Source organism: Heterocephalus glaber, unplaced genomic scaffold (genome assembly GCF_053883595.1).
Source record: "Heterocephalus glaber isolate CG9 unplaced genomic scaffold, H.glaber_assembly_v1.0 deba00001572, whole genome shotgun sequence".
Lineage (NCBI taxonomy): Eukaryota > Metazoa > Chordata > Mammalia > Rodentia > Bathyergidae > Heterocephalus > Heterocephalus glaber.
In genome coordinates this window covers 14,455,779-14,481,724 of record NW_028258357.1, presented here as the reverse complement: position 1 = coordinate 14,481,724, position 25,946 = coordinate 14,455,779, and the positions used below count along the sequence as shown (strand labels likewise).

General features: G+C 52.3%; 1 protein-coding gene across 3 annotated transcripts in view; it reads right to left on the bottom strand.

The window, feature by feature from the left end:
• Positions 1 to 25,946, bottom strand: part of Elk3 (ETS transcription factor ELK3) — a 55,326-nt gene that overhangs the window by 12,736 nt on the left and 16,644 nt on the right. For 2 of the 3 annotated variants that reach the window (XM_004844904.3, XM_021258447.2), the window contains exons 2-3: positions 17,667 to 17,875; positions 1,817 to 2,596 (exon numbers count right to left, since the gene is read on the bottom strand). In XM_004844904.3, the coding sequence (XP_004844961.2) occupies positions 1,817 to 2,596; positions 17,667 to 17,873 (987 nt within the window). In that variant the 5' untranslated portion in view covers positions 17,874 to 17,875. The remainder of the gene's footprint in view (positions 1 to 1,816; positions 2,597 to 17,666; positions 17,876 to 25,946) is intronic. The other variant, XR_205262.3, reaches the window with a different exon arrangement.

Below are 25,946 nucleotides of genomic sequence, written 5' to 3'. Positions count from 1 at the left end.
TTCTGAATTCATGTCACCTAATTAAGGTAAGTGAGAAGAGGGACTGAACAGAAAAGACAAATGGGAGGAAGAGGGAGAGATGATACCAAGATACAAAAGGCACCACGAATTGGATGTTCCAGCTGGCACTTCTCAGGCTGCCATGGTGCCTGGCTGGGCCCCCGGAGGGCTTCGCGTGCTGCTTCTCCCCATCTCAATTTCAGTAGCTTGTGCCAACAGAGACCGCCTTGCTTTTCACCAACACTCCACTATGAGCTCGGCAGCCACGCTGCAAGGTCGTCACTCCTTGGCACCTGGTGGCTTTTGTGTTCAAATTTTTCAGTTCCCGTGTAGCCCTGTGTTCAAGGAGCCTTTGAGTGACCACCATGTCTACATCAATAATCTCTGTTTAGTACAGAGTCAAAACCCAGCAGCTGCACCACAAATACTTCTGATAAAAGTGAGGGCTCTGGGATGGGGGTTGGGGGAGCTGATGATGGCTTCCTGTTCATATCAGAAGACAGATGAAGATTTCCGATCGGAATTTGGGCCCGTATGACGTCTGTAGTTTCATAAGGTCCCTGGAGAACCAGAACTGCCTGACATGGGTCTGGCCAAGACTCCTGTGTCCTCCTTCCCGCCATGTTTCTAGCTGGGAGTAACTGATCTTGGCAATCTCGCTTCCAGGCTGAGGAGTCAGTACAGCAAACCTTTCCCCACTTCCAAAGCTAGGCAGAGTCTAGAGGAGCTGCCTGCAGATTCCCGGATGCCAGGAGCCTATAGGATCAGACTGTACATAGCTGGCCCCACAAGAGGAAAGTGCATTTCTGTGGCTGAAAGAGCCCACGAGCCACCCTTGAGCACCCGCTCTCAGGTCAGGGTCCCCCACTTTGCCCCACCAACAACAGGGGCTGCCCAGGCGCTGGAGCTGACACACACCACAGCCTTTGTCCTCACGATAGTCAACAATGCCTACAGCCCCTCCTAGGAAGCTGGCTAGCAGGAGCTGAATCCAAGTTCATGGCCCCAAGTCAATCTCTGCCACTAAACTACATCCAGTACTCCAGGCCGAGCAGAAGTATGGCTTGGGGCACCACCTTGGCCCTGCCCTGCAGCTGTCAGCTGGACCAGACAGGCCACTGAGTGTTTTGTTTCATTTTATTTTTTTTTTATTTTTTGGAGACGGAGTCTCACTACATCGCTAAGTGACCTAGGCTGAGTTTCAGCTTGCGACCCTCCTGGCTCAGCCTCTCTGACTGCTAGGCATTTTTGCTTCAAGGAAAAGGCTGCCTTCTCCTGGAGTTAAAAACAAAAAATCACTTCTGCACTATGCAAGTTCTCTCTCTCCCGGGTGACGTGCACCTGGACTTCTTCATAGCCGCCCTGCATTTTGTACTTGGTGTGGCCCTTGTGTTTGTTATCACAGACCAATGTGACAGCTCCATGCTCCCAACAGCAAGGATGGGGTCTGTGAACATCCATGTTTTGCTAACAGAAAACAAGTGGCTGCACCAAGTCCCCCAGAGAGGCCGCTACCATGGCAAGCTCCTAAGGCCCAGCGCCTCCTGGGGCGTGAATGTCCCCTCCACTTGGCCTGGGAATCAGTGCCGGTCTTCCCGGCCGGCTGGTGTGCACGTCCCATCTTGTATCCCCTCAGAAGCCCACCTGGCGCCCCAGGATGCTCAGCCAACACCCTGCGATGGAAAAGGGATCCCCCTGCCATTTACAAAGTGACTTTGGGGCCTGCGTCCACCAGGGCTGTCCACGGAAGGACGGCAGGAAGTGGCTCTGGTCACCCTTTGTCCTTTCTAAGCTGGGCCCCAGCGATGGCTCTTACCTGCGCGGTGAAGAAGGCGGGAGTGAGGGACCCGGAGGGGAGCGCTGGACTGTTGAGGGCGATGGAGCCGAGGTCGGTGCCCGAGAGCACCAGCGGGGGTGCGGAGATTTCCAAGCCTTTGGGTTTTTTGCCTTTGGGGGGAAGAGATGGAGACTTGGTCTTGGAGCCCGATGACAGGTTCAAGGGCTCCAGGGAATCCGAGTCTTGGCCGGTGGCCTCCAGGAAGAGGCTTCTGTGTTCAGAAGGGAGGGGCGAGTTGGGGGACAGGGATGGGGACCGAGAGGAGGAGGGCGATGCGGAGGAAACGCTGGCGGCGTTTGGCAGCATTAAAGAGGAGATCTTGGCGGAGACGGACTTGGCCAGGAAGGCAGAGGCCGCAGTGGCCTCCGAGGTGGAGGGCAGGGGCACCGCGGGCCTGGCGACGTGCTTGCTGCTTTTATTGGTCACAAACCTGATCACAGTCCGGACCTCCTCCACTGGGGGGCTGGCTTCCAGGGGCTCCTCCAGCTTCTCCGTCTTGATGGCCCTGAAGGCCTCCGGGGCGTTCTGCAGGGAGTTAATGGTGAAGGACGAGTACAGTCCCGAGTGGATGTACTCGTTGCGGCTGGCGCTCTTGAGGGCGGACAAGCCGTGCTTGCCGGGGGCCACCTTACAGTCGCTGTCCTGCAGCAGAAGGCTCTCCCGGCTGAGCTCCACCGTGTGAGGATCCATTTTCAGGATCTCGGGGAAAGAGACGAACTTGTACACAAACTTCTGCCCGATCACCTTCTTGATGATGTTCTGCAAACACAGAAGGAGACATTGAAGGTGTGAGTGCCCTGACGCTGTGGTCAGCAGTCTGGTCCCCGGGGGCACGCGGGGAGGGACAGAGGGAAGGGGAGCTAGGCTGCAGCTGCAGGACTGGACCTGCACTGGGCTCTGCCCAGCAGTAGGGGTGCGGCCTCTGGCAGACTGACCGCCCTTTGTGGTCTCCCCTCTGTGAAGCGAGGATTATTATTCCTAATAACGTAGTACAGGATTTTTCATATCTTACTTTAGGTAACCTGTATAGCAACCGTAGGAGGAAGATGTTGTTATTCCTATTTTAAAAATGAAGAAGGCCAGGGATGTGGCTCAGTGGTAGAGCAATTGCTTAACAGGCCCAAGGCCCTGGATTTGATCCCAATACCACAAAAGCAAATAAATAAATAATAGAAAAATGATTGAATAACCTATATAACCACCCAGTAGGCGAGTGGGAAGGCAGCATTTCCTGGGCCACATTCCAGTATTATCTCGCCTACCTCTGGGAGTCACGAGAGCGCCATGCAATAACAGGAAAGCAATACAGAAACCTTAAGTCACCATCGCCAGTGCCACAATGTTTTCTTTAGTCATTTAGCCATTTTTGCCTTTTTCATTTTCTGCCAAGAAAGCCACCGGAGGAAAAACAAATTGTCTACTTGGGTATTTATGGCCTCCCTATAGTATTCCAAGTAGCTGGTGTCTACTTCTGGCTGTTCAGTTTGGGCTCCCGTCCACAAATGTAAAGGAACCATGGTAATCACTGCAAACATTTACTGTGCTCTGGAAGAGGGGATTTTCTGTGAAAGGCTAGACTGAGCTTGAGGGTTATTAAGCTGATACATTAATTCCCTGCAGAACACAGCAGAGTCTGTATTTGTCTCTCAGTTACCTGCAACTTCCACACCCTGTGGTTGACGTGCAGGTCCCAGGTGCTGCAGGGAGACAAAGATGGCCTCCCCCTCGCAGGCACCATGGCAACCCTACTCGGACAGGACTCTGAACATCTTATCAAGTGTTCCTGCTGAAAGCTGGGTACAAAGGAGGGTGAAACCAAAACCTTTTGGGGAAGAAGAGCTTCAGAAGCAGCTCCCCTTGAGTACCTTTCTGAATCAAGCACACCACCTCATGGGATCCCCACCCCTACCCTCTTGCAGGGCAGAAGGTATCCTCCTTCCACCTCCAAACACGACAAGTTCAGAGGTGGGGGCAAAGGCCCAAGAATTGCCAAGAGTGACTGGCTCTGAAGCCTGAGCTTTCTCACACCTCCACACAAATGTGGAGGGACAACATCAAAGAAATGTCATTAAATTTAAATTTGTGACCACTTTTTGGCTCTAAATATAAGCATGTTAGCCCACCCTACACACACACTATCTTGTTACATTATGGCATTCTGGTTTGCCTCTTAAATGGCAGGAGGGAGGGCACACTGACCATGTCCCTGGGATTTTCAAGAAGGAATTCCCTGGGGCAAGTATGTAAGGGAAAGACACACAAGGTCCCCCATTTGACTCAGGAAATCCCCGTCCTGACAGTCCCAGAGAAACCTTGCCAAGCAGGAGCCCAAACTGAGGGACACAGGAGATTAGGTTCAAAGCTGAAGAGTTTCACCGGCCGCCATTTTGGGCTTGGGCCTGCAACTCCCCCGCAACCGAATCCCATTCCTCTAGCTAACCTCAATCCCACAGCCACACTGGCAGACCTTCAGAGAAATTTGGGAAACTGAAAAGTTCCACCTGGGCCTGTTTGGCATCATCTCTGCCAAGTGCAGCACCAGGCCTGGGCAGAGTATGTGCCAGGGAAAATCAGCTCCCAGCAGGGAAAGATTAAATATGGGTGTCATCGGACCCACATGACCTGGAGTCAGATCTTGTTATAAAGTGTGCTGGCGCAGAGTGCGAATGCTTCCCCTGCTAAAACTCTAGCGTATTTCTGTCCTTATCTCACAGTATTTTTCTCCCTGGGGGGAAACTTATTTTTTTTCCTCAGCCAGTTGGAATCCTCATCTAAACTAAGTGAACTTTTTAAAGCCTAAGTAATCATAAGAAGAAAGGAAAGGAGAAACTGGAGAGTTTGAATTATTTCTTTTGGCAAGTCTTATAAACTAATAGCTTTTAAAAAAAAAAAAAATTTTAATTTTCTTACAGGCTCAGAACATAATGTCTGAGGAGGGATTATATTCCTGAACAAAACAAGAAATAATTTAGGGGTGTGATAAATGTGATTTAAAAAAATGTCTCTCTTCCTTAAATAATGGTCAGGAATTGAAAGGCAATCAGATAGAGCTCCTGGACCTTAATAGGTGAAAAAGAGCAGAAGAAAATTCCACCATGTGTCTACCACTGACAAATGGCTTCGCAGACGTGGTGTGTTCTTACCAAGGAATGTTAGCTACGGAGAGGAGAGGAAGGAAGTATGGATGGACCTAGCATGAAAGAAGCCAGATACTGAATCACAAAGGCCACATCTTATATGATTCTATTTATATGAAATGTCCAGGTAAGCGAAATCCACAAGTCAGAAAGCAGATTATTGTTACCTCAGGCTGAGAAGGACAAAGGAGTCTGGGCGGGGCAGGGGTGACGGGTGAAAAGTTATGGGGATTTCTTTTTTGGGTAATGAAAATGTTCTAAAATCAATTGTGGGGATGGATGCATGAACCTGAATATACTCACAGCCACTGAACTGAGTATTTTAAATAGGCGAATTGTATGTTGTGTGAATTATATCTCAGTAAAGAACATGAGTGGTAGCACATGCCTGCAACCCAGCTACTCAAGAGAGTGAGGCAGGAGGATCGCAAATTCATGCCCAGAGAACTTGGCAAGACTCTGTCTCAAAATAAAATAAAATAAAATAATAAAATAAAATAAAATAAAAAGGGCCGCAGATGTACTCAACACTCCCTGGGTTCAATCCCCAGTACCACACACACACACACACACACACACACACACCCCCTACAAAGGCTCTTAAGTATTTTCCCTATTTTACAGGAAGACAATGGGCACTTTCTGCAGCTGGCTACTGAGTGCCGTCAAGGGTTAACTCTTCTTGTGCAGATACAAAGGAGACACAGGGATGGGCCTGCGTCGTCGTCGGGCACCCCAGAAATCTCCAGGGAAAGTTCAGGCAGTGGTGGGGTGGCGTGACATGTGAGCTGGCCAAAGGAGGAAGCAGTGGCTAAAGCCCTGCACTTGGGGCAGCCAGGTGGCATCGGGCTGTCGGTCCCCTCTGAGAGCCCCTGGCCACGACACAGGGTGACAGGAGTCAGCCCAGAGCCCTCGGGTGGGGAGGGCTCTTAGGACGAGTGACAAGGATATTTAGAATCAGTCTGTTTTTCACCCCTTCCACCCCAGACTCCCAAGTATTTGTTGCTTCCAGTTGCCTGGTGACCTAACAAACGCTGGTCCGTGTCCAGCAGAGCAGTGACTCTCAGTGTGGTTTGAGAGACAGTTGCACACATCTGCCTCCTTGACGCGCGTGGGACCGGCCAAGCCTCCTCGTCATCGCCACGGAATGTGTGCGCGGAACCAGCCCCGATTCGCTCATCGCCCAGTTTCCAGCTCAGCCACAGGCAACGAGGATGGGATCCACCACAGACCTCCGGAAAAGGAGGGCAGCGGGCTCCAGGATGAACGCTGTGGTCACCATATCCACCTTGTCACGTGACAGTGCAGGAGCCTCGGGCACAGACGGCCCAGCGGGGCTGGGAGTACGGCAGACTGGGGCCAAGCAGGCCTTTCCAACTTACCTCGCTTCCCAGGAGGGGATCCCACAGTTATTTCACCTCCAAAGGACAGAAAACACCTATTTCCATTCCCTTAACCCTGTCTGCTGCTCTGACGGGTTACAGGTGCTCCTGTAAGAACAGGTGTGTGCATGGGTGTGTTTCAGAATGCATGTGCGTGCACATACACACAAACACACACACACACACAGTCCACTCCACTGCCTGTCTATGAAGAGGAAAAAGGACCCTGTGTAACAATCACAATACACCAGCCCCAAACCCACTAACATCCCTTATATTATAAAATTGCATGGTATTTACATACCTCCCCTACACTTTAAATCTTTTGCAGATTCCTCATAATACCTTATACAATACAAATGCTACATAAAAGATTCTACTGTATTTATGGAATAATGATAAGGAATCAAAATCTGCACATGTTCAGGAAGGACACAATCCCCCCCCCCCCGCCAAATGTTTCCCATCCAAAATTGTAGTGGATAGAAAAGCATTTCTATTAAGTTTTATAATTTTTTAAAGTTTTATAATTTTTTGAAAAATATATACAGAACTAGGTAGTGAGAAGATGCTTGTGGAATTAAATTTACCTTCTCATCATAACTATATGATGTTAAGATGATACTAAAACAAGTTAACCAAATGTTCCTGGAATGCACGAGTAGGACTAACTGCAGGGAGAAGGGACCCACACGGCATGCCAGGGCTTAACCCCAGAAGATGCTCAAGGCTGATTCCCAGGCTGCTGAAGCTCTGTGTGTCTGTGAGACCCACATATGTTTTTTGCTGGCATTTTTAGACTGAGCTCGTGCAGACACTGGGGCCATACGCGCATCTCTGCAGCCTACAGCCTCACACCTCCCCAGAGAGCTTACTAAAGCTTACAGTCACCCGCCCACCGGCTCGGTGAGTGCATCTGCATGTGCCTGTCCATCTGTGCTGGTCAGCTTGATCTCGGGCCATGCGTCTGGCTCTGTGCACCCACACTTCCTGTCCACTCCCCATCGGCCCCCCGGGAGGAGCCAGACCTGCAGGAGGTTCCCCAGGGCTCAGCTCCGGCTTCCTGCATGCTCCACCGTTCTAGGGCTCCCCAGAATTGCAGGCCTTCTGCCCTCACCTCATTCTCAAAAGCAAAAGCAGGAAGCAGGTGGGAAAAGCACTGTGAAGATTTCCCTAACCCACACTGACAGCAGGGCTGGGTAAGGAGGAAGGTGCAGGCGGACCTCGCTAGCGGACACCCACTGGACACCATCACCAGGACTGCTGCTGGGACTAAGTTCCAAGGCCCCTCCCATCATACTAGCCACGTGCCTCAGTTTCCTCATCTATAAAACGGGGACTGACCTATCTGCCCGCGGCTGGTATCAGCACGCTGGCTGCATCTGTACTTGACATCCTTATTATACGCACAAGGTCTTAGAATTACTGTCGTTATGCTTACACTCTCATTTAAGCAAAAGGAAAACCTAACCATCGCCTCTGTCAGCCGCCACGGCAGTTTAATAATACAACACGAGCCCTGGAAGAGGGCTGTGCGGATCCCCCTGGCTTTGTCCGTGAGTGTGGAAACAGGATCCCCAGAGCCGCAGCAGCCATCCACTGTGGGCGTGCTGCCAAGCAGGAGAAACATGATGTTTTACTGAGTTGGAGTCACACAAGAAATGGACTCGAGGCTTAGAGTACATCATGCCTAACATGGTGGCCTGCACTTGATGTCCACTGTGAAGAAAAGCTCACACAACCCAATTCATGCCGGGGTCGGGGGAGGAGAGGGGCGGCCCTCAGCGAGCAGCTGCCGGCTGAATCCGGTGTTAAGCGATCAGTGTGGACGGACAGCAGAGGCTCTGCATGCCCAACACTCTCAGAGCAGGAAGCAGGAAGCCCATACGAGGAGCAGCCCGGCTGGGCCCGGAGGGGATATCACGGGGACTGCAGGCTCCACATGCCTGTCACCAAGGTCCGGGCTCGGGGAGCCAGCAGACACACGGGATGGTGGGGTTAGGGGCACGTTCATTCAGCACGGATGAGCCGAACCTTGGTGGAAGGAGCCGGTGGGGAGGTGCGGCGGGACAGCAGCAAACCTCCAGGGGCTTGGGACACACTGCATACACAGAACCAGCCTGTGACACCCAGGAAGATGAGGAAGATGAGGAAGTCCAAGTCACTGCTCCTGCTTAATCGGTGAGGTTATAGGCGATTCTCCACCACACCGTGGAGGTTCAGTGCTGGGAGAGCCAGACACCCATCCCTACGGCGGGGAACAGGACGCTGTCGCCATTTCACATGTCCGTAAATACCTCTTAGGTGCAAAATGACTGCATGCACGAGATGTCATTATTATTGTAATGAAATAATTTTGTATACAGGTTCATGCACGTTTAAATAAAAGGAGGACAAAAAATTAATCCTGAAAGGTATATAGTAAAATTGAGCAGTGATTTTGCTATTTCTTTGCTTATCTGCATTTCTGCCTTTTAAACAATAGTATTCAGCATGAGTTACTTGTCCAGTTAGGGCAGCCCAAGGCCACACAGCATGTCACTTGCGGAGCTCAACCTGACCCAGCTGTATCCAGAGCCAAGCCCAGCCACAGCAACCACTTCCAGGAAAGCGGCACTTGGCCCACAGGCTGCTGCTGAAGTTGATCCACTGGCCCCAGGGAGCCCAGCCTTGGGGAGCAACAGCGACCCTAACTGGGGAGACCCTGGGAAAGCAGCTCCACGCTAAGGAAGCCAGGGCCTTGCTTAGGGACAGCTATTTCCAGCTCCTCACGAGGAAGAGCCTTATTATCCACAAGGGCTTTGCTTTAACCACAAATAGAACCATCTGCCGCTCACAGGGCAGGGTGGGCGCCAGTTTTGATGGCACGGTCCGGCACGAAGCACCGGGTCTAGTCCCACCGGCAGACCGGAAGGACGCCGGAGGCCAACCTCACCCGGAAAACAACAGGCAGTTGTGCCCGCCCTGCCCAACCTCCTCCTCTGAGTGCCCTTAGGCCTGGGCAGAACAGCGGCTCACACAAGAGCAAGACCTGGAGTTCTGAGGGGCTGGACCTGCAGCCAACACTGGCTTGGAAAGACGTGGATTCGAATCCCAGCCTCTGAACTTACTGTGGCTGTGGGAAAACTACATCTGTAGGCCTCAGTTTACCAACTCCTAAAATGAGAATAAAAACACCTCTGCAGTAGTTTTCTTCCAAAGGATCCTGTATGTCAGGTCCGGACGGAGCCGTCGCTGTGCCATGGGAGGCATGCGGGGCTCCACAGCACAGGACAGGGGTGACCGTGGCTTCTGTCCTGGCAGTGCTCTATGGCTCTTTGGGTGGGCAGCAGCAGCCCTGCCTCCACCCGGTCTGTGCCATCCGAATCGGAGGGGACCCTGAGCTGTCGCCTGGCACATGAAACTTGGGTGCAAATTTGTCTGGGGCAGAGCCTGCTCACACGTGCCCCTGAGGAGCACCGTAAGAAACAGTCCCTTTGTGCCATCAACCTGAGCTCCTCCCTTTTTGTTTGGATTTGAGACAGGGTCTCGCTGTGTAGTTCAAGCTGCCCTTGAACTCATTCTGTAACCAAGCTTGTCTTGAATTCACAGCAATTCTCCTGCCTCAGCCTCCCAAATCCTGAGATTATAGGCCTGCGCCAGTACCCTTGGCTTCTTGACCTGAGCTGCTTCTGAGCAGGACAGTCTTCCCCCTGGAGTGAGCTGTACCCCAAATTCATATCTACCCAGAACCCTAGACTGTGACCTTGTTTAGAAACAGGGTCTCTGCAGGTGTAATGGATCCAGGACACCGTCAAAATGGAATCATCCTGGGTTTCCAGCAGGCACTAAATTGACAAAATTAGTAAAGTAGTGTCCTTATCAGAAGAGGGGAAGATGGGTACCAGCCAAGGGAAACCACCAATGGCCAGAAGCCACCGAGCTGGAAGAGGCCAGGAGGTGTCTTTCCCGGAGCACGTGGCCCCGCCGACACCTTGACGTGGGACTTCCGGCTTCCAGGATGAGGAGCACCCCCATCGGCAGTCTCCAGTCCCTTCCACAGTTACCTCTGTCCCACGCATGGATTTGGGGGAGCCTTGATCTACCCTCCTGCTGCACCTGCTGTGACAGGACCTAAGCATCAGACTTGGGGACCCCAGCCATCCTGGCCAAAGCCCAAGCTTGGAGCGCGTACACTGGCACACACCCACATGCTCTCCACTCCAAACTTCCAAGAATACCGTGCTGCCAAGAAAGGGCTCTAACTCCGTCTCTCAATGGCCGCCTCCCAGTGGGGGAGGAAGGTTTTCTTTGCAGGTTGGTTGAGCTTTCTTTCCAGCTGTGGTAAGCTGCAGTGTGAACTGCCTCACCAAATCTGGCTGCCCTGACCTGGGCTGCCTGAGCAACGTGGCACCCAAGGGTGCTCAACAGAGCAGCGAAGCCTGCTGCCCTGGCAGGACCCTGGCACCCAGACTGGACCTGAAAGGCACTGCCACCCTTCCCTTCTTGGCTTGGTCGTGCTTTTTGCTGGATGAGCCCTGTCTCCCTTCCGCCTCTCTTTAAACACTCAAGGACATCTGAAGTCAATAAAATACCCACAACTGCTTCCCCAGTGCAAGCCCTCCCTGTGTCCCTTGCCAGGGAAGGGCAGTGCTACAGGACTTTGCTCTGTGGCCGGGGTGGCCACTTCCCTCTGGGGCAGATGGCCTGGGAGAGCCAGGGGCTCGGGGATCTTGGATGGTTCTCAGCCTGGCTTTCCCACCGATTTCCTTAAAAATCACCTCCCAGACTGGAGATGAAGCTCGTGGTACTGCCCTGAGTTCAGTACTCAGCACCACACCAAAACAAGTAAAAAAGAAAAAATAAAATCATCCCTTCTTGGAGCTCCTGCTTTAGCAAAGGAGAGGCAGAGTGGGTGGGACGGTTTCTCGGGCCCTTTCCTAGGCTGACAGCTCCAGATGGCAGAATGCCTTCCATCCCTGCTGTGGAGGAGTCTGCCTGTTCCTCACTCACCCACCCTGTGTTATTCAGCCCCATCGAGGCCCAGACACTGGACATGGGGGCAGGGGCGGCCAGCATCAGGCTGAGCCCTCAGACAGAGGGGGTGCAGCTGGAGCAATGTTGGGAGGGCCAGGGCCAGGCCGGGTGGCAGAGGGAGAGACCAGAGATGCTCAGAGGGGCCAGAGGGGGGGCTCTAGGCTGTCAGGCGGGGGCCAGATTGGGAAGGAACTTTGGAGTCTTTCTGGGGGCACAGGGAGCTGGGAGGGCCACACGCAGAAGCACAGCAGCGTCGATCCAGGTTTCTTTAGGAACCAGGTTCTGGGCCACCAGAAATGCACATCCTATCCTCAGCCAGATCAGAGAACCCCTTCCACGGTCATCTTGATCAAAAACCAGGGGGGCCCTCTTCCTTCTGCCCGCCCTCGGGGAGTGATCAGCAACAGGAGGACCCTGAGACTACAGTCTGCACCCGCAGACCTGCGTCTGCCCCTGCAGCTCCCTCAGCAGGAGTGGGCCATGGGGTAGACTCCCAAGCCCTCTACGGCTCGCCTTACACCTCCCTGACTCAGTCTCCCGCCTCAGATTCCTGACCCCGGGACAGGCACACCAGGAGCCCAGAAATGAGCAAATGCACACGAAACTACCCAATGCAGTGCTTGACTTCAAACAACATGCTCCATCCACGTGAGGCTCCCTCCTCCTGTCGCCGAGCGGGGCAGGAGCCACGCTCAGGCAGGAGGTAGGCAGAGGCCCGAAGAGAGCAGCTGGGGGCTGGGGGCTGGTGGGTGGTGGGTGGAGGGATGGGAATGCTAGGGTTTCTGTCAGTCTGTCTACACCACCCCTGCTCTTCCCTGCAGTGAAAAGCCCAAAACAGGAACCGGAGCTGGCACAGACGAACTCGGTGTGGGCTTGGGCAACAGCCTGACGCAAGTGGATCTGGCACGGCCACGGGAGCTTTGGCAGCCGAGCGGGGCACAGAAGTGCCCTCATCAACAGCGTCGCGGGTGCTCCCAGAGCTCCGCTCCTCTTGGTTCCTTAGCAACTGCCCTATTTGGGAGAATGCTGAGTGCCACAGGGAGCTGGCTCAGGAGCCTGTGCAAGACAGGAAGCACCCCCAAACAGCATGCAGCGTCTGCCCTGTTCCCCTGCAGCCTGGCCCAGATGCCGCTGTAATCTCGGGGCAGAGGGGCCAGGTCCCTGCAGAGAGGCCTTGGTTACCTCCACCGCCCCCAGACAAAGCCCAGCTGCCATCTGCTGTCCTACAAACCACGGAGCCGGAGCCGCTGACACGGTACAAGGCGGGTAAAGTCACCCATGGCGGACACAGGCTGTCGACACTCGGGCCCAGGGCAGGCACGGAGGGCACTGCAGAGTCCAGGGGGGTCGCAGGCCTATGGACTCCTCAGCCAACCGAGGCCTTCTGGAGAGTTCGGGTGTGGACACAGTGTATCATTTTATCTTTACCAACTTTATTTCGGGGAATTAAAGAATTCTGCCAGGCCTGTGCTTCTTGGCATCTGCAGGGGACCTCGGCTATGGGTTATTAATATAATACTGACATTTCCCCACCATGATTGCACACCGATTTAAAATGCATTCTCCGATTAAGCTGCAAAGTTGATGTGTTTGGCTTCCAGGGCCAGGCTGCCGATGACAGCGACTGCTGTCTCCCAAATCCCTTCCGATGGAGTCCGGGCCGTTTGGGGCGGCCTGAGGAGAGGCTGTGGCCCTGGGGGACTTTCCACCCCAGCTCCGTGTTCATCTGGGGGTTCAGCACCCCGGGACGGAATTCACCACCTGCAGCAACAGGACTACAGGTTCCTGGGTGGGCAAGGATGAGGGTGGGTGCCAGGTCGCTCTGCAGCGACTTGCAGTCCCATGCTCCATCCTGAGGGCAGCACACAGCCGCCCGCCTTTGCCAACTCGGCTCCCCTACCTCTTCCTGTGCACCGGGGTCCCGGGAGGCCTGAGCTCCCGAAGCTGCAGCATGACGGGCTCACTCCCGGGGGAAAACGGGCTACGGGACCCGTGATTTCTGAGCGCCAGGCAGTCAACATCAAGAGGAGTAAGCGAAGATCCAGGTTTTTATTTTAAAATGCAAATCCGATCATGGCACTTGCTGCTCAACTCGTCACTGGCTCTCACCAGAAAGCACAGACTGCGGCTGGGTACGTTACTCTACTCCACCACCCATGCCCACACGGCCCGCATCGCTCCCGCAGTCTCTAACTAAGAATGCCCGGCTTGGCCACCTCCAGCTCTTCCACACTCCCTGGCTTAGCACACGCTCCTCCCACCTTGGCAGATTCCTTCCTATCTCTTCCAGCTGGGAAACTCGTCCTCAGTCCTTAAGGCCCAGGTCGGGTCCCCAACATGCCTCTGTACAGCGTTTGCTCCGGGTCTGTCCTGGAAGGTGCGAGTATCGTGTCCACTCCAGCACTTCCCAGGATTTGTTTTCAAGACAGGGTCTCACTAGGTAGTAGTGCAGGCTGGCCTCAAACTCATGGACACCCTCCAGCCTCAGCCTCCTGAGCGCTGGGATTACAGGCTTGTGCCACGAGGCACACAGTGCAGAGGCTGGGACAGGGACAGAAGAGGGGAGGAAGGCTTCCGCCCTGTGCCTCAAGGGCGCCCGGGCTTGCTGAAACCTTGGCTTTGGATGAGAAGCTCCAGGAATGAGAGAAGACATTTCGGGTGTTTCAAGTCACCCTTGCCTGCAGCAATCGGTTACAGAGCCCTCAATAACCACAAGGCAGTTTTTCCTTAAGCTTATGTAACTTTCATTTACACAAGTGATTTGTACTTGAGTAGTGTACACTTCCGTATCTTACACTTTTGCTCCTTTGTTTAGCATTTACTGAGCAACTATTATGTGCCAGACACCAGCTGAGGTAGGTGCTCCAGCAACACGTGGTTCTATGAAGACGCACCCATATAAACCATAACACCATGCGGGAGGATTTATCCACACAAAGGCTAAATTGGTTCCCACCCACGGAGTGTGCGCTGCCTCAGCCTGCTGCTATGCTGGGCCCCTTGCACACATCCTCTCTCCTGATCCCCAGGCCAAGCCACGGGTTCTCATCATGCCCACTTTCCCAGGGAACCCACCAGGGACGTGGTGTGAAGGTTTTACTTTTTTTCTTTGCACTTAATCTGAATTTGTCAGAATAGTGATTGAAGCCCGGGATGTCGGCGGGGGGGGGGGGGGGCACGATTGTAATCCCAGCATTTGGGAGGCTGAGGCAGGAAGACTGCCACAAGTTCACAAGTTCGAGGCCAGCCTGGGCTACACTGAGTTCAAGGCCAGTCTGAACTGCACTGTGGGACCTCGTCTTCCCCTCTGGTGTCTTCTGCACACTTTTGCATACATTTCCATTTTCTAAATTCTGGAATGAGCTAAGCTATACCCAGAACATATAAAAAGAAAGATGTTCCCATGCTTGTCTGCTCTGGGGGGGACACCTCCCCATTAGGACACTGAAGGACGCGTGGCTCGCAGCCTAGAGTGAAAGGGCGACCACAACTCGGAGGACAAATGGCCAGGCATCAGCAGCTCGGGCCAGGTCCTTTCCACACCTCGCCCCGGAGCCACGCCGGCTGCATCCAGTGTGGACCCCAGTGTAAAGGAACATGTGCCTGGCCTGGGGTGGGGGATTTAGCTCAGTGGTTTCGCCACCTGCTGCGCAAGCGCAGGGACCTGAGTTCGATCCCCAGTACCAAAAAAAAAAAAAAAGAACACCTTTGCCACCTTCCTTGTGTTTTTCTCCTCCTCCTTCCTCTTGGGCCCTCTCCTCTTCCTCCTCCCTCTCCTCCCTCTCCTTTCTCTCCTATTTGACGTCTGGTGGGGGGGGACCCTAAGGGGCGGGACCTGGTGCACTAATGAGGTTTCGGGATGCAGCCCTGGGAGGGGCTCCTCAGTCCCCCTGTGAAGGGGTTGTTACCCAAGAGCCAGCCCGACCCTGGGCCTCTCCGGCTTCCTGTCTCACCTGGCATCTCCTTCTCACCCGTGCTCCTGCCGTGATGTCATCCCTGGTGTGGTGACAGCCCAGGCTGGCAGCAGCCGAGGTACCATGGCTCCCAATTCTCTACAGCAGTTTTCTAACTAAACCTCTCCACTTTATAGAGCACTCAGCCTGGGGTCTGTTGGTACAGCACCGGAAACAGGCTGGCATAGTCTTTCAGTCTTACACATCCCTTAGGGACATTTCATATGGAAAGGAACAAGGCAAGCCTGGGCCCCGGATGTGGAAATCAACCTGATCCACAGCACTGGCTGGGACTGTCCATTACTAAAGTCTTATTGTGTGTTTTGTTTTGTTTTGAGACAGGCTCTGGCTATATAGTTCAGGCCACCCTTGAATTCAGTATGGAGCCTGGGCTGCCTCCGAAACCGAGGCAATCCTCCTGCCTCAGTCTCCAGAACTCAGATATTCAAAGGCAGAGGAAATGAATATCCCCAAAGGAAGGCAGGGGCCTTTGGAAGGAGCATGTGCAGCCCAGCTGGGTTGAAATCCAGGCTCTGCCACTTCCTGGCCCAAGAAGCCTAGGCGGGTTTCTCAGTCTGCGTTCTCATTTGCATAAGGAGCAGGCTGACAGCAGGACCTGCCTCACGGGCTTGGCATCCGGTTTAAAGGACAGCAGAACAGGAAGTGCTCAGCTTAATACGGTGGACGCCTGAGAGGAAGTGCCAGCCACATAGCTGGCCGGGGCCTCCAAGACAGCTTTCTCTGCAGATCTGAGATCAGCTCAGCGGTGAGGGCTCTGTAGACCTGAACAGTCACTTCCATCCAGCCTGGAATCGCCACAGAGCCATACCCCGAACCTGGCCGGGCACCAGGAGAAACAAAGCTTCTTCTCTTTGACACCTTGACTTTAAACAATGAAAATGCCAAGCCTCTGGGCACTCTGCCAGCAGGCACAACCAGGACTGTTTCCCCTCACGGCCGATTCCCATGGTATAACTAAGAACCTGGGGGAAAGGCAAGACAGTCTGCCATCTGCTTGGCTCCCAGCCAGGGCAATTAGCAGGAAGTGCTTTTACAGCTTACTGTGGCTCTGCATTCATCAGGATTAATTAATTGCCACATTAAAGGAAAGCACCTTTAGCATTGCAATGACATAATCATATGCAATTACGATCATATAAAGGAATACTTTATAATTAATGATGTCTTCACTTCCTGAAATGTGTAATCCTTACGTCTTCGATTCCAAAGAGGTTGGCAGAGAGAAGGCACTAAATATAGATCCGGACCTAATATTTAAATCAGTGTTTAATTCACCTTTCAATATGAACCGGAAAGCCAGAGCAGAAGTGTGCGGTTATTACGCCTTGGAGCCTGCTTGTCTAGGAGACTTAATATTCAGCAACAACAGATTCAAACAGACACAGTAAACAATCATAGGCCTGAAACGGTGATCCTAAAGCGCAGCAATTCTGTCCTCACAGGCTCAAAACTCACTCCAACTTTTCTGGCTTTAGCAACTGGGGTCTATTTTTACTTAGCAAAGCATTCTGTTGAATCTCTGTGACTTAGAAAATTAGAGAAGTTTCTTGCCACGCTGCAAATCCCATCAGCATTATTATTATTCTCATTCTATGAGTGGGGCACTAAGATCTATGGGCTTAAAAGCCATGCACTTATCGGGTATTATGATGCACGCCTGTAATCCTAGCATTCAGAGAGGCTGAGGCAGGAGGATCGCAAATTGAAGCCCAGCTGGGACAACTTAGGGACTTAAGAGAGAAGCTGCCTGGAAATAAAAAGGAAAAAGGGGCTGGGATTGTAGATCAGCACCAAGGCCCTGAGTTTGAGCTCCAGCACTGCAAAAAAGGAAAGAGAGATAGAGACAGAAATAGAGAGAGATAGAGACAGAATCGAGGAAGGAAGGGAGGAGAGGGAGGCAGAGAGAAAGGGAAGGAAAAGAAAGAAAGAGCGAGGGAGAGAGGGAAGCAAGGAAATGTGGTCAAACTACCACTCCTCAGGACAGGCCCTTGTGACAAAAGTACAAAGCAGATGTGACTGTCAGACGTTTTAGGCTTTAACACTCATTCTGTTTCCAAGCAAGGGAAAGTTAGGGAAGCCCCAGAACTTCCTGACACCTCATTTCTCTCATTGGCAACAGTCTGCCACACACTGCAGGTGAAAAAGCTGAGGGGGGAAAATCTGACCCTAGTGATACCAGAGAAGGAAAAACGAAAGTCCCTACAGCAGCCCCCACCCCAGCCCTGAAAAGAGAAGAAAAGGCCTCGCCCACCTCTATTTCATTCCCGGCAGTAACCAGAAGGGGGCGCCACGCCCGCAGGCCCCAGGGCCCAGGGCTCACCTTGTCGTAGTAGTAGCGCAGTGCTCTGCTCAGCTTGTCGTAGTTCATGTTTGTCTTGTTCTTCCGGAGCCCCCACAGCTTGGCCACCTCCTCCGCCTTGAGGAGCTTGAACTCACCATCGCTGGAGGTCCAGCAGATGAGGTGCTCGTGCTTCTGGTCCAGCAGCAACTGCAACAGGAACTGCCACAGGGTGATTGCACTCTCCATACCTGCGGGAGAGGGGCAGGTCAGGGAGGGGTGTGGCGTGGCCCGGGCCGGCCCGAGGGCCGCCCTGCCCGGGCTTGCTTTCTGGCTGCATTTCTGTAAGAACATAGGAAACCCCTGTGACCCTGCGAGGCGACCCCTGTGACCCTGCGAGGCAACCCCCGTGGAAGGGGTCCCTGCCCATTCTCCCTCACTGAAGCTTGCAGGAGTGCCCCTTCCGGCCTGGCTGATGGCTTCACCCGTGAAACGCTGGCCTCCAAGCTGAGGTCGTTTGCAGGGGCCTGGGGCCACGAGGCTGCAGTAAAGTCATGGATGCAGGAAGAGTCCCTTCCTGTCACGTGAGCTTTCTGAAGAAGAGGCTTAGCTGCATTACGCGTGGCCAGGAAGCTCATATCCCAGCACCATGACCGGGGTAGTAGGTGACAAGTCAGTCGATGTAGTGGCTATGAAGAATCAGTCACTGCCTTTTGAAGACACTTTCATTTTCCTAAGCACTTGACATGTTGCAAGCGGCCACAGGGTTTTCCCCCAAATTTTTTAAGTGCTGGTCCTCCTGCCTGAGATGCTTCCCTAGCTCTGGAGCCTGCTGAACTCCTCACGTGGGGCCTGCTGGGATTTCTCAACTTCAGGCAGGGAGGATATTCATAAAAATGAGTACTGACCCAAAATATTCACAACAATGAGTGCGGATTCCAAAGCGACCCTCCGTGGCTGGGATAAGAAATGGGGAGCCCCCCCCATCACGGCAGGGGACAGAGGCTGACAGCGACAGTGACAAAGGCACAGGGAGGAAGGCGTGAAGGCTGGGAGACCCGGAAGCCAGGAGGACAGCTCTGCGCCTGCGCCTTGGCCAGCTCCAGGACTCCACGCGCCCACTGCGTCCGAGCTGGAGCCGCCAGAGTCCGGCACCAGCCATGGCCTCCCTGCCCGCCTCCCCCTGGGGACCCAGATCCGAGATGTTCCCCTTCGCATGGCCACCCCATGTCTCTGAGCGAGGGTGCCACAGCAGCGCCCTCGGGCACGGCTCTTCACGCACCTTCTTCTCGCCCGCCCCCGATGCCAGGAATTGCTAACAGTTGTCTCCGATTCTTAGTGTCTTCTGGGCCAAACACTTGGCTAAGCTAAGCTTTTACTTTTCTTTGAAACTTTAAGCCATGTGAGGTGGCACACAGCTGTCACACCAGCACTCAGGAGGCTGAGGCAGGAGGATCCATGTGAATTCCAGGGCTGCCTGGGCTACCTGGTGAGTTCAGGGCCAGCCCGAGCTACATAGCAAGACACTGTCTCAAAAGACCAATAATAAATAAGGAAATACCCTTGAAACCCTAGACACGGATGCTCAGAGGAACTGTTCGGGGGACAGAGAGCCGGGGAGTGCAATGCTCTGGGCAGAGGGTGCCACTGGTCCTCCTGCTAAGGTGACAAACGGCAGAGTGCCCGGCCATCACCTCCCTCCAGCATGTTCCCGCAGGGCAGCTGGGCGACAAAAGAACCCAACCCCACCCCCCACCCCCCCACCCCCGCCCGGGACTTTACATCACACTCCCAGCAGCCGCGCCCTGCAGAGCTCCAAGTGTGTCCTGGACTACTGTCCACGGCACTGCGAGCCCAGCACAGGGAGCAAGGCCAGGATGGGGTCCCCAGTGCCCCAGCTCCCCCTCCCCCACTCCCACCCCACTGACACCTGAGCCCCGCCCTGGGACCTGGTGTGGAGGAAGTGATAGGCCCATTCTGAGCCAGGTCTGAAGAGGCATCAGCCCGGGACCGTCCCTCCCAGGCTCCGTGACTGCCATAATCTGCTCCCCCAGAACCGGACCCAGGACCCAACTCAGCCAGCCCAGAGCCAACATCCACCCACCCAGGGTCAGGAGCAGCATCCCTGCCTGCGAGAAAAAAAACAAGTGCTGCTGTAGCCAAGGACTCCTGGGATGGCTTGTTACGCAGTCACGCCTCGATGAAAGCTGACTGTTACACACCCACATGTGTGTTTACACACGTGTCCCATGAGAGCTCAGATGCCTGATGCTGAGGCACGTCTGGACTGGAAAATGGCTACCGCCGGATGAGGGGGACCACAGAGCACCCAGACACGGGGGTCACAAGGGGCTGAGTGGCAGCCAAGGGACGCTAGGGCGGAGGCAGAAGAAGGAAAGCGGAGAGGGAAACAGGCGAGAACGGGGAGCAGGGAGCCTTGGACAGCCCCAGCCCAGCAGAGCCAGGGGGCAGCCGGTGGGGGGGGGGGGCTGGCCGGTGACTTGGGGCTCAGGCACTGCCCAGCACTGGCCCAGTCCCCTGTCCCCCACGCTCAGGACTGCTCCTTTGCCTCCACAGGCCCCGGGTCATGGGACTGTGCTCGACTGTGTCCCCGACTTCCGTTCCGCTGTTTATTTTAATTGTGATGAAACCGAGTTTCATCCTTTACACTGGCTTTCACATACCACTGGGCACTGTATCTTTCCACACCTGTCCAGCTACAGATTCTGCCCTTTGAGAGGTTGGAGAAGGAAAAAGTTCTAACCCTGTGACCGGGGCATACCCTTCGGTGACCGCCATCACTGTCCACATCAGCCAGTCCAGGGACTTCTCTCTAGCAGGAAAAGGTAAAAGCGACTTTTCCTCTAAATGAATTCCTTGGTGCCTAGAATCCTGACAATCCTAACACACAGGTACGATAAAGTCCAGCTTATGTGGACGTCACTGTAAAGGCATATAATTCAGCTGGCGACTGTGGCTCTCATTAATGACAAGCTCACGAAAGTGTTGATACAAAAGTGAGATCGTGTCTCATGCTGCCTGATACTTGCTTGTGCCCCCAGAAGCCCGCTTTAAGTTACAGTGTTTCATCAGCTTAACTTCATTTAACTCACCGCTCCCAACTCGGTTTAGGAAAGAAAGAAATATTAGAGATCTTTAAGAAAAATTCCTCAAATCAATTTTGTACCTTTATATGAACATGTCTTGCACACACTACTAGGCTTGGTGTGACATTTCAACACATGCACAGAGCATACATTAATCAAATCAAGGTGATTAGCACTGCCCTCTCCTCATGCCTTTCTGCTCGTAACCTTGGAATTGTCCTAATCTTTATAAAATATATACTGTCACCCCTCTGTGCTGCAGAACCCCCCAGAACCATGCCTTCTCTCCCTGCATACTTGGTGCCCATTCCCCAGCCCCCCAACCACTAGTAATCACTACTCTACCTTCAGCCCAAACTCTTTTAGCTTCTACCTGTGAAAGAGAACACGCCCAAGTCACTTTGCTTTCTCATTAGAAAGCACTTTTCTATTCCTTTCCTCTGTCCAAACCTCATTTTGAATATCTAAAATTTTATCAGGTGTTTCAATGCCTTTCTTTATTCTAAATTGAGCGCTGTCCTCTTGAGGACAATCAGCCCACTTTGCAAGCACACTGCTCCGCCACAGTTTGGATCTGGAATACCCCCAAAGCCTCCTGTGTTGGGGCTTGGTACCCAGCTGTTGGCACCACTGAGAGGCGGGAGGAACTTACAGGAGGAGCCTGATTGGAGGAAGCAGGACACGCAGGGTATGTCCTTCGAGGGTATGCTGGGCCTTGGTTCCCCTTCTTTCCCCCCTTCCTCTTCCTCTTCTCTCTTCTTCCCAGCTCATCTCTTCCTTCTTTCCTCCCCTTTCCCCACCCCTTCCTCCTCTTTTCCTGGTTGCTATGAGGTGAACAGCTGTGGTGTTTAGGGCCTTACCTTAGGGTGTAAACCATGGGAACCAGCAACCATGGACTGAAACCTCTGAAATCGTAAGCCAAAATAAATCTTTCTCTTTCAAGCTGACTTTCTCAGGTACTCAGTCACAGTGACAAAAAGCTACCACGAGCCCCTCCTTTCTGTCTTCCTCTGCACTCCCATTTATCTGGGCTTCTCAGTTTCTGCCAGTGCTGACCCCAGGTGGGGGACACAGCAGCTGGCTGGGATCCTCCGGCTCTCTAAGACCAGTTACCTACTCTTTATCCCAACTGCACGTTTTCCTCTGTAATTTACAGCTGAGATCTTGCTGGGGTACAGTGAGATGACTTGGCACAGCTTGGCAGGCACTGGCCAGGACACAGGGAAACCAGAACCCTCACACAGGGTCCGTGGGAATCTGCATTAGGACAGCCAGCCAGGACAACTGGAGGGGCCCCTTGAAACAGTGAGACTAGAACTATCTGTAAAGCAGCAGTCCCACTGCTGGGTGAGTAACCGAAGGAAACCAAGCCAGGATCTCAGAAAGATAGCTGCGTTCTCACATTCATTGCAGGGTTATTCACAATGACCAAGAAACAGACTCAACCTAAATGCCAATCCATGGATAAGCAGATAAGGTAAACAGGCACTGTATAACTGTGTATGTGTATATATTATTTACATACATAGTTATGCATAATAGAGTACTATTTAGCCATGAAAAGATGAAATCTTGTCACTTGCAAGGACGCAGAAGGTCCTGGAGGCCACTATGCCAAGTAAAATAAGCCAGGCACAGGAGGACACATACTGCATGATATCACTCACGTAGAATCTAAGAGTCAGGGTCACGGAAGTGGGAGAGGTCAAGGGTTACAGGAGCCAGGGACAGGGAGAGGTGGGTACTGAGTTACAGGCACACAGTGGGTGACTACAGCCAGCAGCTGTTTATTGTATATTTTGTATATTTCCAATTGCTAGAGGAGAAGATTCTGTTTGATGCAATCGATATGTTCAGTATCCCGATCTGATCATCACATGTATCAAAACCAGACCCTGCACCTGATAAATACATGCCATTTTGATGTCAATTAACAATGATAAAAAATTAAAACTGCGGGCCAGGGATTTAGCTCCGTGGTTCCACCGCCTGCCTTGCAAGCACAAGGACTCAAGTTCGATCCCCGGTACCTACCCCCAAAAAATAAATAAAATAAATAAAAACTGCTTGTCAAATCTGAATAATATGCATACCTCCTTTAAAGGACCAGGGAAAAGATGAATACATTTGCAGTATTGACAAATTCTCTTTATTACCACTTTTACTGTGGCTCCCCCCCTTAAATATGTGATATAACTGGGTAGGAGCTTATCAAGATGTATAATTCTTGCCAAAAAATGAAAAGAAAGAGACAAAATCCATTCCTTCTGGGCCTCATTCAAACCGGTGACTGATTTCACACATGACAGTGAGGTCTTATTAAAACCTGTCCACGTCTTACCAAAAAGTTATGGTGATGACCATGCTCCAGCCCAGGTTCATTTGAATAAGATATTTATATATTATACCTGATTAAAGACTCCGTTTTCTTTCTAGTTCTTTTTTAATGCTTATTTATTTTGCAGTACTGGGGACTGAACTCCAGGCCTTCCCAATGAATTATGTCCCCAGTTGTTTTTTCTTTTTTTAAGGCAAGGTTTCACTAAGTGGCCCAGGCTGGACTTGAATTTGCAATCCTCCTGCTTCAGCCTCTCAGAACACTGCAATTACTGGTAGGCAGCACCACACCTGGCATTTAGTGCCTATCTTTTGTGTGTGTGTGTGTGGTTTTGGGGGGTTTTTTTTGGTACCGGGGATCAAACTCGGGTCCTTGCACTTGTGGAGCAGGCAGCCGAAACCACTGAGCTAAATCCCCGGGCCTTTAGTGCCCATCTTATACCAAGACACCATCTCAGTGCCTGGAACACATAAGTGATCCAGAGGGACAAGGACTTCTGTCCTTACACCCCTGAGAGAGACTAGAAAAGAAAAAAATGAACACGTTAAAGATTTTACCCATTCACCAACGAGAGAACCAGGTAGTTTTTATAATGAGTTCAAAAAAAAGAATGTGAATAATAGAGGCATTTACAGCCTAGGAATAGAAAAATGAATATGCAAATGAAGACAGAACGGGGCTGGGGTGCCAGCGGACCTCGGTGAGAACAGCCCTGCAAATCTACAGACAAGAATTATCCTGTGATCAGCTCTCCATCATGAACAGGGCCTCTGCGAAGTCAGAATCGCATCATCCAGAGGAGCCTTCTCTCCAGTTCTTCCCTGAAGCAACTGGCTGCTGACCCGGAAGGTGAGCGGAGGAACAGCTTTGTCTACGTGGGAGTCCACGGCGTGGTTACCTGCAGATTCGGGAGCCAAGGCGGGGATGCAAAGGCAAGCACCAGCCCTGCCACTCGGGAAGGGACAGACTGCAGCATCCTCACGGGTGAAAATGGGGATGATCGGGACAAAAGCACCTCGCTTTCCAGGGTTACCGAGTCGCCACTGCCCTGAAACCAGACCTGGCGCAACTTCTGCGTCAGCTGCTATTCCTTTTTAAGCACCAAAGGAGATTTCTCTGCAGAGCACGCTGTGAAATCACCTCAGACCTCGCTTCCACCCTGGCTGTTTGTTCAGCAGACAACGGACCGGTATAGGCGCTGCCCTGAAGAACTTTGAACCACATGGTGCCTGGTGTTTGTTTATAAGGTGACCTGGAAAATGCTCAGGTTTGTTTCTCAGAGAATTTTTAAAGTCTTGAAGGTGACTCCTATCACCTAGCGCCTATTCTGACTCCAGTTTAAACTGCCAGGTATGGGGCCAGGTGTGGTGCCGCACGCCTGTAATCCCAGCACTCGGGAGGCTGAGGCAGGAGGACCACTGTGAGTTCGAGGCCAGCCTGGGCTATATAGGGAGTTCAAGAAAGAAAGGAAAGAAGGAAGGGATGGAGGAAGGGAGGGGGAAGAAAGCAAAGAAAGAAGTGATGCTTTCTGCCCTCTGAGTTTTCAACTTCTTGTTTTTTAAGATTGCAAATAATATGCAAATAGTTTTGTGCTCCTCTTAGTCTTTTCTTGCTGTCTTTTTTTAATCCTTGATTTATGGCTGTAGTTGTAGCTCAGGGCTAGAGAGCTTTCCAGCTTGCCCAAGGACCTGGGGGTTCAATTCCCAGTACCAGAAAAAACAAATTATAAAAATCATTCATTCATTCTTTCACCGGGACAGAGGCTCAGAGAGAAAGATGCCACCGGTGGAATGCAGGACCCTGTCGCTGTCCCTGCAGCGGCTCAGCTTCAGGGTCGCTGGAAGGCGCGTCCCTCTTCTTCGAGGCGGCTCTGCCTCCTGTCGGTCACAAGGTGGCGCCACGCGTCCTAGTGTGAGCCGGGCGTAGGCTCCTCGGGCAAGGCAGGTTTTTGCTTCCATTCTTAGAAGTGGAAATGAAATGCCCACTTGTTCCGTCAGTGGCAACCTAAAGCGTCCCTTTGCGTGTTCTCGGTTTCATTTATAAATCTGCACTAAGATGGGAGTTGAGGGGCAGAAGATCGCCTCTGACTTTCTTAAGATTATACTGAAGAAAAAAGCCAATTAAAAGGGGGGGGAGAGGGAGGGAGGGAAAGGGAGAGAGGAAGAGAGAGAGGGAGAGGGAGGGAGGGAGAGGGAGGGAGAGAGAGGGAAAGACAGGGAGAGAGGGAGAGAGGGAGAGGGAGGGAAAGGGAGAGAGAGAGGGAGAGAGGGAGAGAGGGAGAAAGGGAGAGAGGGAGAGAGAGAGGGAGAGAGAGAGGGAGAGAGCCCAAGCATAGGAAGAGCACCGTGATGTAAGGAAATACACAAAGGAGGAGATCCCCAAAATGTGGCTTTGTGTTTGTTCAAACTCACAGGGCTGGAGAGACCAGGATGAGTCTGAACTCTTCCTATTGATGTCTTTTTTGCTTTTTTGTGAGGTGAAACCACATTACAATTTATCTTCAAAAACTATTTTCATGATTGTCAACCACTGTATGTGAAAATAAATGCACAAGGCCAAGTCTGTGTTGGAGCTTTTTCCATCCATTAACAAATGTTCGCGATCTCCGTTATGCTGTATCTAGACTGATCATTTCTTAAGGGACAAAGAGAACAGGAAAATAGCAGAATACAGTACTCAGCCTATGGATTTGCTCTGTATTTATTTACAGTTTGTGATATTTTCTAAGTAACTCTTTAATCTGAGGATAGAGGAAGATTTTTTGGAAGAAATCACTGACCACTGTCATGACAGAATATTCACCTGTGGGCCTCTCCTCTCTCCTTCTGAAATCTGTGGTGTAAATTAGGTTCACTGTATAAACTGATTCATTGGTGA